General features: G+C 40.2%; 1 protein-coding gene across 2 annotated transcripts; it reads right to left on the reverse strand.

The window, feature by feature from the left end:
- Positions 1-689: 689 nt before the first annotated feature.
- LOC309879871 (neuropeptide Y receptor type 4-2-like) lies at positions 690-13322 on the reverse strand. 2 transcript variants are annotated; one of them, XM_082764161.1, is made up of 2 exons: positions 13210-13322; positions 690-5783 (listed from the first exon to the last, which is right to left on the reverse strand). In XM_082764161.1, exon 2 carries the CDS (start codon positions 5657-5659, stop codon positions 4526-4528), a length of 1134 nt encoding a protein of 377 aa, XP_082620287.1. In that variant the 5' UTR covers positions 5660-5783; positions 13210-13322; the 3' UTR covers positions 690-4525. The 2 variants fall into 2 exon arrangements, with proteins under 2 accessions (XP_082620287.1, XP_082620288.1); XM_082764162.1 differs by lacking the exon at positions 13210-13322 and adding an exon at positions 12555-12656.
- Positions 13323-13600: the final 278 nt, after the last annotated feature.

The raw sequence follows: 13600 nt of genomic DNA on the forward strand, positions 1-13600 counted from the left end.
TGAGCATTGTCTGGCAGGAAAAGGCATTATACAAAAGTATAAATCTCAGGCTTATTCTACTTATGACTTCCTGAGTTCAAAGAAGTGACTTTGTTAAGCAAACTGTGATAGTGAGGGAAGGTCATAAAAGCTCTGTGGATGCTGCTGTTCATAAAATTTAAACTCAGGTTACTCATGATGCTAGGCAACAATTTCTATTGAAATCAATGTTCAATACATTCTGAATATCAGCCAGTATTCCATGGACTAGAAATTTAGAAGATAATAGCCTATAAAAGAAATATCAGGTTGAAGTGTGAGAAGACACATAGGTCAAAGTAAAAGCATCCCTTAATGGGTTCTTAGGATGCGATGTCTTAATTTACCATAAGCTGTGTTAGACTGCAACAGTTTGTATGGTTGTGTACAACTGCATTTGAAAATAGCAGACCTGCAGTGTCTACCCTTAGTGACATCGTTACCAACTGCTGCTGCTATCATTTTATGCCATATATCAATAACCCAGGCATGTCACAGGTAACGCTGTCATACTTTTTTCCCTTGTGTGTGTATGTAATAAACTGTATGAGTCACTGATTATGTTTAACTTTTTTCTCTTGAAAAACACTATTTGAGAACCAAACATTATATGCTTCATATTATGATTAGTATTATGCTATTTTGTAGAAGCAGAGACAAAGTAACAGAGGTAATATTATTTTATTAGTTATTACAAGATTTCCCAAAGTGTGCCACTTATATTACACCAATAAGTTGTTTTCTTGCTCTGAAAAATCTTACTATCTCTTTACAGCATGTCACAAGAGGCAGGAACGTAAAAAGCATTTTTTTTAAAAACAAACAAACAGAAAATCTGGGAAAAGTCTTCGAAGTGTACGAACTTGTGGTTTACATAGCTCCAGCACGTTTCCCCAACATCATCTTTGTAACTCAGTAGCATGACTTTTTAAAGAGCATACTAAAAAACTGCCATAGGACAAGGAACACAGAAGTGCTTGATCCTTAAATCGAGTTACTAGTTATTTACAAGTGAGTAAAATGTATGTAATCTATTTGTGTCCTGTTACCCTCTTCCATGACTAAAGAAACAGATCCCTTCTTGGTTGTGTTTAAGCCTCAAAGCAACAAATGAAAAGGCTCTTTCAAGAGCCATGCAGGAATAGTTACATCCAGTCTGGTGCCTTTGCCTTCAGAGGGGACAGAGAACAGTTGCTAGAGCTCTTTGTGAAAGATAACAGTGTAATATTTTCTACTGCTTTGTGCACAGCTACAATCTTTGCACCATTATGTCCAGAATGAAGATGTGGTGATAAAGGCACCTTTCCTGTTAGGGCTAATTGTGACAGCATTTTGCCCAGCATGTAAATGAAGATAGAGCTTATATGTGGCAGATATGGTTAGCCCCTTGGAACTTAGGTGTTTGTTTGTTTGTTTGTTTTCTTCTGGATTTACTTTATGTTTAGTTACCTAGGGAATTTTAGATGTGGAAGCATGTGCCTCGGGATGAATAGGCAGCAGCTGACTGGGAATTTTCAGGCTCTGCATTTTGTGCTTAGATGTTTGAGTGGAGTTTAGTGGGTTTTAACGTCTAAACCCTTTAGTTTATCCAGCCCAAAGTCCATTAGCAGTAAACGGTACTTGACTCCAAGCTTGACACTTCCCTTCTTCACTAGAGAAAGATACATTCCTGTTTGTGTCAGTATGGGTTAATGTAAAATTGGATCTGCTTGCTCTGCATACTTACTTGTGACCGTGTACAAATGGCTACATAAATCACAGTTTAAGAAAGAGTCAGATACTTCTTGCCATTGCAGGAAGAACTGTCACTTTATGAACAATGAAAATATGGTATGTCAGAGACCTGCTGTAAGAGCTATGCAAGTTTTCTATCAAAAAGTTTTCACTTAGAACTAGCGCCAAAGACATGCTCATGGAATTAAAAAACCTTAGGGTAATTGTGTTTCCATTTCAGAGTGGTGCTTGAAAAGCTGTACATTTAAGACTATAAGTCAGCTAATCTTCTATGTTCACGTTTAGCAGGGTAGTCTTACTATAACTTGACATGCACATTACTTAATTAAATGTTGAAATTACAAAAAAGAGCAGGAAACAGGCAGAATTACTTGAGTAATTGGGTGAAATGGACCCTGAATATAAAAACACCACAAAATTTAATCAGTATTTAAGCTCTCGAATAATACAATACAGTTTTGGTATAAATAAAATCTATTAGGAGAAATTAATATATTTTTACTACTCAGCATTGCATGGTTATGTCAGCTCTGGTTTCAGTTATAGTAGGAAACTTCAAACTGTGGTTGAGATAAAAATGAGTCCTCTTGTTCTGTGTTTCTAATGGGATCAATGTCCACTCTAGAAATGACACTGAATACAAAGAAATCAAGAGAAACTACTTCTCATACTGCAACAAGTAACAACAAAAAATACAATACAAAAGAAAGCAGAAGTCCATGTGAAAGGAGCAACCGTCTTGCCAGATAACTGAAGAAGATGCAGAAGGAAATCACACAAAAACTCTTACTGAGATATACAGGTCCTGCCCAGAATTAGAAGGGTGGCTGTGTCAGACCAGCTTCTTCCTTAAGACTCTGCATGCAAGAATTCAATGTCCAAACCTGAAGCTTTGCCACCAATTTCTGTGTCCCAGCTCATGGCAAGGGATTACTTGCTATCTCTGCCAGTTGCAGATATGAATTCATCTTTGTTGAAAGCTCTTGCTACCCCACAGCGTAAGAGTTTGATCTTGTTTTCAGATGCTTTGTCCATATTACTTGTCAGACCACAGCATGGGAAGCTCACCTAATTGTTTACCAGTCATCTAATTGGAGAGCTTCCACCTAAGGGAAGCTTTCTGCATAACTGTACATTAGATAGCTTCAATTCCACGCAATCCCATTGACTACAATAAGTAATGACTACTTAGAGTAACATAATTCGTGTTAGAAGTGACCTCAGTTGGTCACTTAGCCAGTCTTCTGCTAAGGTTAGTTTAACAACACAGGACAGAATATAGTTCCCTATTTCTTTACTATTAGCCTACAGCACCTTAAATTAACATGTTGATATCCTTTTATACAGTTGCCTTCTAATTTATTTATATATATATATTTTTATTTCATTTTTGTTCCTCAGCATGGGTTTCTTGGGCATAACTACTTCTTGGTTTCTCAGCAGTTACTGAGACAGTTTGTGGACAAAGACTAAAAATACCACACATCTTAAAAAGCATGACCCTCGCTTCAGTAGAGCAATTAGACAAAATAGACAATACTATTTATTTACATGTAGCTTGGCTTTAAGATTTGTGTTTCCACCTGACCTGGATTCCACCTTGTGCTATTTTTACTGACCTTCTATTGATTTGTCGGAGCTTCAGCTCCATCTTTGTTGCTGATGCCAGCAAGTGGGACGGGTGTCTGATATCTGGTTTTATTTTAACAGGCAACAGAAAACCTCCATGTGTATGCTTATTTCTTTGGGAGTGTATGCACTCAGAAAATACAGGGCTTCCACAAACAGTTTTCCATGATCATTCAGACTTTCTGAATGAGACACCCTGCAGTTAAAGTACCAAAGAGCTAATTAGTATTATGTTTCTGAAGCAGAATTGAGATCTTGCTATCGAGGTCTGGAACAGTTCCAGTAATCCAGCCACTTCTTATCATCATGGCGTGTACTTTTAGCATTGTGGAGCTCTGTGACTGGCAGCAGCAGGAATTGCAAAATCAACCAGATATGTTTCCACATAGATCTGCAACTGTTTTTCATTTGCTTAAAAATAGTGCTCTGCATCATGTCTGTGTGCTTCAGGAGTTTAATCCACAGAGTAATGTTTTTGTTTGCCACTATTCCTCTATAAGTAACTTTCTTCTTTATGTAATAGGATTGTTGTTCTGTGTCCCTACTTGGTATTGCCAAGTGGCTATTCCCAGGCCTGTATGATGAGAGAGAGAAGTTCCAGGCATCCAGCTTGATGTGAACTAGATCTGTTGATACATTACTGTTACCTAACAAGCTGTCAGAGTTGGTAAAGCACAAAAATGTATATATTTACATATCTCTGTTCCACTGGTGTGTCATCAGTGCATAAAAATCTTACTAATACTGAAAAATGAAGCCTTCACTAATGCGGCTTTTGGCAGCCTGTAGAACTGATATTGGAAGCCTGAGATTCTGTCTCGGTCGTGGTGGAGATGTGAGCTTAGCTGATGAACCCCACGTCAGTTTATGTGCAGCCGCAGCTTAGTTACTGAGCTGGTAGAGCAGCCTGCTATACATCAGCCCAGTCTTCTCAACGTCTGTACCGCCTCAATGATGTGAACAGCTTGGGCATCACAGGAACTACTGTATACGTTTATGAACTTCCTTTGCCTGTTCTTCCAAAAATCAGGCAGCAGTGGGCTCCTGTTTTCATCCCAGCTATAGCATCATCAGTTGCTTTTTATACTCACAGGTACTGTTGGTGTGTGGTGTCAATGCAACCCTCTGAAATGTTTTCTGCTAGCTAAATAGAATTATGTCTGCAGTTCAACATCAGTGAGCCCTTGGAGATTTCAGTCTGCATGGTGGATAAAGGTAAATGATCGTATTCTTCCATGGATGCAGTTACTGAATTATGCTGGCAGCTCAGAATCAGTGACTTCACTTCTTTTTTGAAGTTGCTGTTTAGGAAACCATAGATAACGGGGTTGACACAGGTGGAAGCCATGGCTACCAGGTGGCACAATGAGAAGATCAGATTGTGATGGCAAGGTGAAATGATTTTGTAATTCCAGTCCACAATGGTGTTGAACACATGCAGTGGTAACCAGCAAACAGCAAAAGCAGCAACCATGGATGCTAACAAAATATTTATCCTTCTCAGCTGAACTGCTCGGTTGCTGTATTCGCTCTTCTCAAACATGTCTTTTCTTTTCTGTAGGCGTAAGTAGATACGCAGGTAGCAAAGTATAATGAAGAACAGTGGGATGCAGTATTGCAGGAGAAGTAAGGTGGTGGTGTAGATAAGTCTGTGTTGCTCAGAAGGCCACGAGTCAATGCATATGGCCTTGTCATTGGAAAAATTCATGATGTGTGAAAGTTGCTGGTACACATCATTAGACAAGACAGACGTGGTCAAAAAGGGCAAGGACATGAGACATGCTAAAGTCCAAATGACTCCAATTCCTAGGTAGGCTTGGGAGATACTTGGCCTCCAGCCAGTTGGGTTTATGATGAGCTGGTGTCTTTCCAGAGCAATAAGGACAAGGGAAAGTATTGACACTGTCACAGATGTGCACTGAGTGAAAGAGGTCATTTTACACATGACCTCCCCAAATATCCAGTAGTCCATCATGGTGTAAACAATGGTGGAAGGCAGGCAGACAAGACACATAAACAAGTCTGAAATTATTAAGTTGGAAATTAGGATGTTGGTGACGTTGGTCTTTTCCTTCTGCCTGGCTATGACAGCAATCAGGCAGATGTTTCCCACGATGCCTAGGACTGTCTCCAAGCTATAAGAGGTGGCCAGAAAAACAGTGAGGTCAGTGACATTCCTGCACTGATTAGAAAGGTGTGAGGGGAAGCTTCGGTTTGAGCTCAAGTTCTTACTGTTCAGGAAAGGAAAACCATCATGAACAGACCTTGTCTTATTCATCCTGGACCCCAAAATGTTTATCCAAAAAGGCGATAATCAAATACAGTCTGGGTCTTCTAAAAAGGTTTTATCTTCTAAAAAAGGTTGTATCTGTTCTGTTTGGCTGCAGAAGCTCTGGATATGCCTGCAAAGGAAAGGAAAAAGATTACTTAGTTATGCCACAAAAGACTAGTCAAAAGGGTAGTGGAGGGCAGTGGGACAGAGAAGCAAACTCCAATGACTCCGTGTATCTTCAGCTCCTTTTCATATGGCTTATCAGATCATGACATGGAACAATTTGCTAGAGTGTGATATAGAAGTCTGTGGGAATCTATAGAAATAGATTAACTGTGTTTGCTGGTTATGAGGTTACCCTAGGGATTTAATAATATTTTTACTTCATCACTTAACTCAATGCAGTATCCTAAACATGACAAATGTAGTAGAAAGTTGGATCAAAACACATCTGAGAATAAAAGTCATGTGTGATTCTGGATTTGCGAAGTTCTGATCCCAAACTGAGTGGAAGGCCCTTTGTTAGGGCTGCATTTTCCTTCAGTCAAGCTAAACATCAATGCAAAAACTAAGGCACATTAGCTGCATAAAGTTAACACTATCATATTTTAATGTGAGTTAATTTGTGCACTGAAATCATAATTGCAGCCAGAAACCACATTTGCTTGAGACAGGATCACCATGCGAAAATTCAGGCTCATATCCTCAGGAAGGATAACATGGGACAATTTTGAAAGAGTCTGAAGGAAATCAAAATTCATTATTTTCCAGCTTCTGTGCGGCTGCAATAGGTCATGGGAACTGCGGTCCAAATTCTCTGCTTTCCCTTTCTGGATGAACCCCAGTGTCCACAGGGCACTGATACCTTCTTCTGGGTGGCCAATGTGGCCATCGCAGGGCTTATCAGGGATATATTCCAATCTCCTGATTTTGGCTTTAAGAATGGGTGGTTTTGACGACTTCTCTTACTTTCCTGCAAGAAGCTTCCTTCCTCAGCAGAACTATTCACTTTTCATCTAGGACAGTTCAAGTGTTGTAGCAGCATGTGCTATCTACTGGATGCTGTTTCTGCATAGGCATTTGGAACTGCTGCTTAGCCATGGCTGCAACCCCTGAGCTGAGATTTTCAGCAGGCTTGGGGAACCAACCGCACAGAGTTAATTGGGGCTGTATGTGTTTGGAAATCTCCACCACAGGAATGCCTGAACTCTACCAGAGGGCTTCTGGGAGGCTGCCATGATCACCTGGCACCACCTGTCCTTCCCAGCTCCCTTTCCCACTCTGCATGGGGGATAATATCCCCTTTCGTCTTTGTTACTAGCTCCTTCCCTTCAGCCAGGCATTGGGGTACATTGATGTGACTACCCCTTGCCATAGCTCTATAATCCTGACTTTCAAGTCCACATCTTCCTTGTCCAGGATTAGAAGAAAAAATCTGACCCTGCCCTTCTCAGGTCAGAGGCAGTTACATGCTGTACGAAGGCTTGTAATGTGAAAAGTAAATAAATACACAGGGAATGACACTATTTACCCATTGCACAAGCCTTTCCTCAGCAATAAAATGCTACTCAAACAAGTTTGTGAGGCTGTGATAAATTTCTCAGAGCTTCAGAAAAACAAGTGGTCAGAAAATTAATACATAAATAAAATGGTATAGAGAGCTTATCACTGTTTGAGTAGCATTAACTGCTGAGCAACTACATGCATAAAGGTAACTAACACTCTAGAAAAAAGTCTCTGCCTGCCATGCTAGCCTCTTTTGTTTGCCTTGGTTTTCTCTTTACGAAGCATTGCATCTCCAGAACTGACAACAAAGGCATAGTGTACAGTAAATATAAAGGTGTTTTGTGATGTTGTTCTGTTTGATCAGCAAAAATTAGTAGAGGCAATCCCCCTCCCCCCTTTTTTTTAGACTTGCTGATTTATCTTTCTTTCTGTCATCTATCTGTATCTACCTGTCAGAGATGGTTGACGGAGTGAGATATTCTAACCTTTTCTTACACTTGCTCCTTTATTTTCTCAGCAGTTTAAATTGTAATTAAAAAGGATGAAGGATCTTTTCCAGATTGTGGGTATAGCTGTGACTCTTCCTATCCACTTACTTTTGTGCTGTTACTCAAGCCCTGTGAACAGGCTGATTAATTTTCTGAAACTAAAAGCAGCAGTGGTGATGTGTAGATTGCATAGTTGCATATGCGGAGGGTTAGTGAGAATCTGTCTCAGCATGAAGATGGTGACCAAATGAAAAACCAGTATCCAGGCCCTTAGTTTTTAGTGACTGCTGGCCAGTGGAGATGCTGCATACGGAACAGAGCAGAGGGATCAGCAGCCTGCAATATGGTTTGGTACCAGTTGAAGGAGCTCAGTCTTGGCATTTGGACAGTACAAACAGACTGTGCTGTAAGTGAACGCATGGGCCTTTTACTACAGTCCCAGCCCAGTATCCTTAGCTACAGTATCCCAGACAACAAATACATGGTTCTCATGTTGCTTGAAAAATGTGTGCTGTTATTACAAACATCTGTGCCCCACAGAGTAAGCCCTCTCAGGGGTGCCAGACAGCTTTGGACACGCTGAGGGGTCAGTAAGGAGAACTAATAAAGTTTAAACAAGGAAATGAAGTATTGGAGCAACCTGAAAAGTGGAAGCTAGATCCCACAGCTTTAAGGGGCGTATTCCCAAGAGGAACACCAAGGAGAGAGTGGCTGTGCATTCATTGCAGATGGCACTCCCATGTCTCTGAAGGCTCTGTGATGCATTTTGTTGGCTTAGGAATTCCCTCTTTAGTACTTTGCGTTCTGTGGTGTCTCTCACAAAGTGACTGGCAAACATTTCCTGGTCATGCATTCTCATGGTATTGCCCACAGGTATATAAGGAATTATCACCCTCTTATCACAGACCAGGGGACTGATACAGGGAGGTGAGACCCGAGTGTCTCAAGGAAATCTTTGGTACAATGTGCAGGGCTTAAAACTGCCTGTCAAACCTTGTGTATTTGGAAAAGTCAGAGCCTAGATCACCTACATGCAGAGCTCTCTATATCTCTTGTTCTGGCAACCATGATGTAAAAAAACATTTATAGAAAAACAGGAAAAAGAAGTATTGTGGTGACTTATGTGTCCTGTTACAGTATCCTTAAATGACAGGTTCTTGGAGTCAGTTGTTGCAAAATTGCTTGTCATCTCAAAATGCTTGATTGCCATTTGGTTTGGTCTAAATTAAGAGCTAATAATAATCAATACAGACCTACTCTGTTTAGACAATTCAGTCAAATGTTAGCTAATAAACTAAATCACCAATGCACGTGGAAAAGAGTGTTAGCTTCCCTTGCTGTATTAAATGCTTGTCAATTACCCACTGAAATACAGAAAAAAAATTTACAAAGACAACATTTTTTTTCTCCAGAACCTTAGAAATACTGAATTGGATTGTAGGAGTAACAAACCTCGTAAATCAGTTTGGAGAGGGAGTTGGAGAAAGAGTTAGTTTTTTTGTTTGTTTGTTTGTTTTTTAAAGAAGGAAGGGTATAAATATGAATGAATATATATATTCAGAGCCTTTGAACTTCAGGAAAGAGGTCAGTTATAACAGCTAACATGCTCCAAAAGCAAGGTTTTCTAACTGATGCAGCAAGAGGGACATCTCAGAAAGGTGGGCATGACAAAAGTTTGCAGCAACTTGACTGTATGCAAAAACAGAAAAAGGACTTTCCAATTTAATCTTTTTGTAAGTTAGATTCTCCATTTCTGTCTTTTACAAACATTCATCATCCTGTTGGAAGCAAGGAAATAGAGCAGCCAAGGTATGAAGGATTTGCCTTACCGAATAGCACAACCCTCTAAAGGTAACAAATATAATTCAAAAGGTAACAAATAAAGGTAACAATATAATCAGGCTATATTTAAAAAAAAAACAAAAACAAACAAACAAACAAAAAAAACCACTATAATTACTCAGTTTGAAAGTTAAAGGATAAAGGGATATCCTATATGTCCAAGAAAAATTCATCAAAAGAATGGGAGTTCTGCAGAAATGGCTCAGAGAAGAAAATGAACTCCCCAGTGGGTTTTAAAGAGAGATTACTAGACAGTAAGTGATCCCAGGCAGTTAATACATGACTGCCCTTTAGAAAGACCCATGGACTTGAAGACATGCCATTTAAATCTCTATAAAAACTTCTCCTGGAGGCAGGATGAAGCATGGCACTACTGCTAACATTGCGTTCTGTTGCTAACTGGGAGTAGGTCCTTCTTGCAAAGCTAATCAGCATCAGCCCCTCCCTGCAATCAAAAGTCAGTCTCCATATAGCTGTGATGGACAGAGTGGGTTGATTTCTACATTAGATATAGGCAGAAGGAAAAAAAAATATACTTGCAGTGTTTGGCATCATTATTTGGTACTCAGAAGGAATTAATTGTCAAGGGCTCGGTGCTGGGGCCGGTCCTCTTTAATATCTTCATCGATGATCTGGACGAGGGCATCGAGTGCACCCTCAGTAAGTTCGCAGATGACACCAAGTTAGGTGCGTGTGTCGATCTGCTCGAGGGTAGGAAAGCTCTGCAGGAGGATCTGGATAGGCTGCACCGATGGGCTGAGGTCAACTGCATGAAGTTCAACAAGGCCAAGTGCCGGGTCCTGCACCTGGGGCGCAATAACCCCAAGCAGAGCTACAGGCTGGGAGAGGAATGGTTGGAGAGCTGCCAGGCAGAGAAGGACCTGGGAGTGATGGTGGATAGTCGGCTGAATATGAGCCAGCAGTGTGCTCAGGTGGCCAAGAAGGCCAACGGCATCCTGGCTTGTATCAGGAACAGCGTGACCAGCAGGGCTAGGGAGGTGATCGTCCCCCTGTACTCAGCTCTGGTGAGGCCGCACCTCGAGTACTGTGTTCAGTTTTGGGCCCCTCGCTACAAGAAGGACATCGAGGTGCTTGAGCGGGTGCAGAGAAGGGCAACGAAGCTGGTGAGGGGCCTGGAGAACAAGTCCTACGAGGAGCGGCTGAGGGAGCTGGGCTTGTTCAGCCTGGAGAAGAGGAGGCTCAGGGGTGACCTTATCGCTCTCTATAGGTACCTCAAGGGAGGCTGTAGCGAGGTGGGTGTTGGTCTGTTCTCCCACGTGCCTGGTGACAGGACGAGGGGGAATGGGTTTAAGTTGAGCCAGGGGAGTTTTAGGTTAGATGTTAGGAAGAACGTCTTCACTGAAAGGGTTGTGAGGCACTGGAACAGGCTGCCCAGGGAAGTGGTGGAGTCACCATCCCTGGAAGTCTTCAAAAGACGCTTAGATGTAGAGCTTAGGGATATGGTTTAGTGGAGGGCTGTTAGCGTTAGGTTGGAGGTTGGACTCGATGACCTTGAGGTCTCTTCCAACCTAGAAAATTCTGTGATTCTGTTCAGAACTTGATCAGTAGCTCAAGCACTATTTGCTGCTTTCAGTCCAGAAGTCTTCATGAGAGAAGTGATTCTTACAGCCAAGTCGTTATATTACTTATTTACAAAGTTATGCAAATTATCCCGAATAAAGTAGCTATGGACTGTCTCTTATAAAGTAGAAACAAATATGCAGGTTTGGAAATATGCATATGGAAAGGTTTACCAGAACTTTGAAATCTGTATTGCAGATATTAATGGAGATGGTGGTAACTAACAGTGGTACCCCATTTTTGTCTGCAGTTATGTTATCTCAGTAAAACGGAATTGCCCTGTTTAACCTTATATCTTGGAGAGGGGTTAAAAATCAGGTGGATTTCGTTATAGGCTCACTTGAAGGCAACACTTAACTAGAAAAGGGAACCTGTCACTGAGTATGTACAGACAGGTCCTACAGCAATGTAAAGTGTGTAAGGGATTTGATATAATGAGATTTAGTGGTGAACATTTTGTTAATCTTCATCTTTGTTAAATTCTGTTCCAAAAGTCTTGGGATTAATGATAACCAGAAAGTTTTTTTGGCACACTGCAAGGTGTCAGGGAGCACACCCAAGCCTCAAAGATCTCCCAAGAAGTTGCCATCTCCTTCTTTGACCTTGAAAGTTTGCAAAAGTCCCAGTGTACAGGGGCTGGACCTTTCATGATAAATAAGACTGGATCAATCTGTCAGAAATAGTCACCTGCTTGGTGGCACATGGTGGTTGTGTACCCATACTCTTTGAACTCAAATCCACAGAATAATGCCAGGGTAATTTTAAAAAGTTGTAGTGTAGGTAGGAACTCTAAAACCAGTGAGACATACCACAAAACAATGGGAAAGGAACATTTCATGGAGCTGACAGATGTCCATTCAAATGCTTTTTTTTCTGAATGGGATGGAGGAGAGAGAACTCAGAGGATCACCAGCTCCACTGGGTTAAATACCAGGTTTGGTATCACCATATCCTGTACCAAGCTAAAGTTCTTTAGTTTATTTAAATTAAAAAAAAAAAAAAAAAAAAAAAAAAAAAAAAAGAAGTTCACAAGTTGATTAAAATTTTATTGCCAATGAAATAAAAGTAACATTCATACCAAAATAACCTTTTTTTTTTTTTTTTTTTTTTTTTTTTTTTAATTGCATATGAAAATGTCTTCTTTCCTTTCAAAATTATGCTTTTAATGTTTTGGTTCAGGCACTGACTGATAAAAACAATTGTTTGCACAACCTTAATCAAAGCTGAATGATAAAGTTAAGTATTTATTAAGGACTCCCTCACTTTTATAAACCTTGCTAAATTATTACCATTAATAATGATATTAATGTTTACTGTGGTGGTGTTGAAAAAAATAATTGAGAATAGGTCATTTTGTGCTTGGTGCTATACAGGTCTAGGGGAGAAGACAAGTCTATCTCTTGACAACAGATGTGGACAAGAGTTGGGGAAAGAGCTTAAAAATATGCAAACAGAGCAAAGTATTTATTACTGTTTTTCCTTACCTTGTGACTGAATTCAGAGCGCATTGATCCCAGTGGACTTTGGATCAAGTTCACTTCATATTTCTGCCCTTGTTTCTGTATGGGTTTAAAACCATCAAGAAATCCACAACTTTTTGTGGAACTGGACTATGTAAGAATCTTTTGCTTTTAGGAATTCAGTCTGGGCAAAGCCTCTGAATCCACAGCTTCTGCTAAATTTAAACTTTACATCTCTGTCAGTTCCAATGGCTCAATTTTAAAATTCAAATGCAAATTGAATGCTTTTCATTCTTTCCTGTTTACCCTTATAGTTAAATGAATGAACAATCATGTCAAAACTGGTTTTAATTCATATTCTCACATTCTTGTAAAACTTGTTTATTTAAATTATATTAATGTAATAAGTACTCAGCAACTCTCCTGTAAAAATTTCTGATATACAGTTCATGCCTCACATCCTAGGTTAAATTTTCAGGTGAATCCTTAGTTAACTGACTGATTTCTGACCAGAAAATGTCCTCTAAAACAGAGCAAGATCTGAGCACAAAGGGAATTAATAATGATGGCATCATCTGTCAGCCACTCAAGTGACAGTTGAACAATTTTTGACAATCAAAATTGATAAAGAAATCTGAGCTCTTACAATGCTGAAATAAATACTTTATGAAACTCTTACCTCTCACTGATGGAGAAAATGACTGCTGCTGCCCATTTCTGTCTTGGAAGAAGAGAGGACTGTTGTAGCAGCAAAGCAAGATCTTCTGTGTTTTAGCAATCCAGAGGAGACGCTCTACTCGCTGTTTCTGTAGGTAATTTGGATGGTAGTTCTCTCCCTCCCCCCCTTCCCTCTGTTCAGTTTAGCCAATGAATCCCGTTTCATGGTGTTGGTCTGACTTAAAAGTTCTGGCTCCCTCTGCTGTTCCAGAAATGTAGAAATTCTACAGATACGAGAGATGAAATGCAGCTCCAGGAAAGAGCTATGAAACGATGTGAAACACTGTGTGGACCCATGCTGCACACAAGCATGTACGTGAGTGGAAGGAGAGGGATGAAGTACAGGAATAAAT

This window comes from Aythya marila (genome assembly GCF_965140915.1).
Source record: "Aythya marila genome assembly, chromosome: 7".
NCBI classification, from domain to species: domain Eukaryota; kingdom Metazoa; phylum Chordata; class Aves; order Anseriformes; family Anatidae; genus Aythya; species Aythya marila.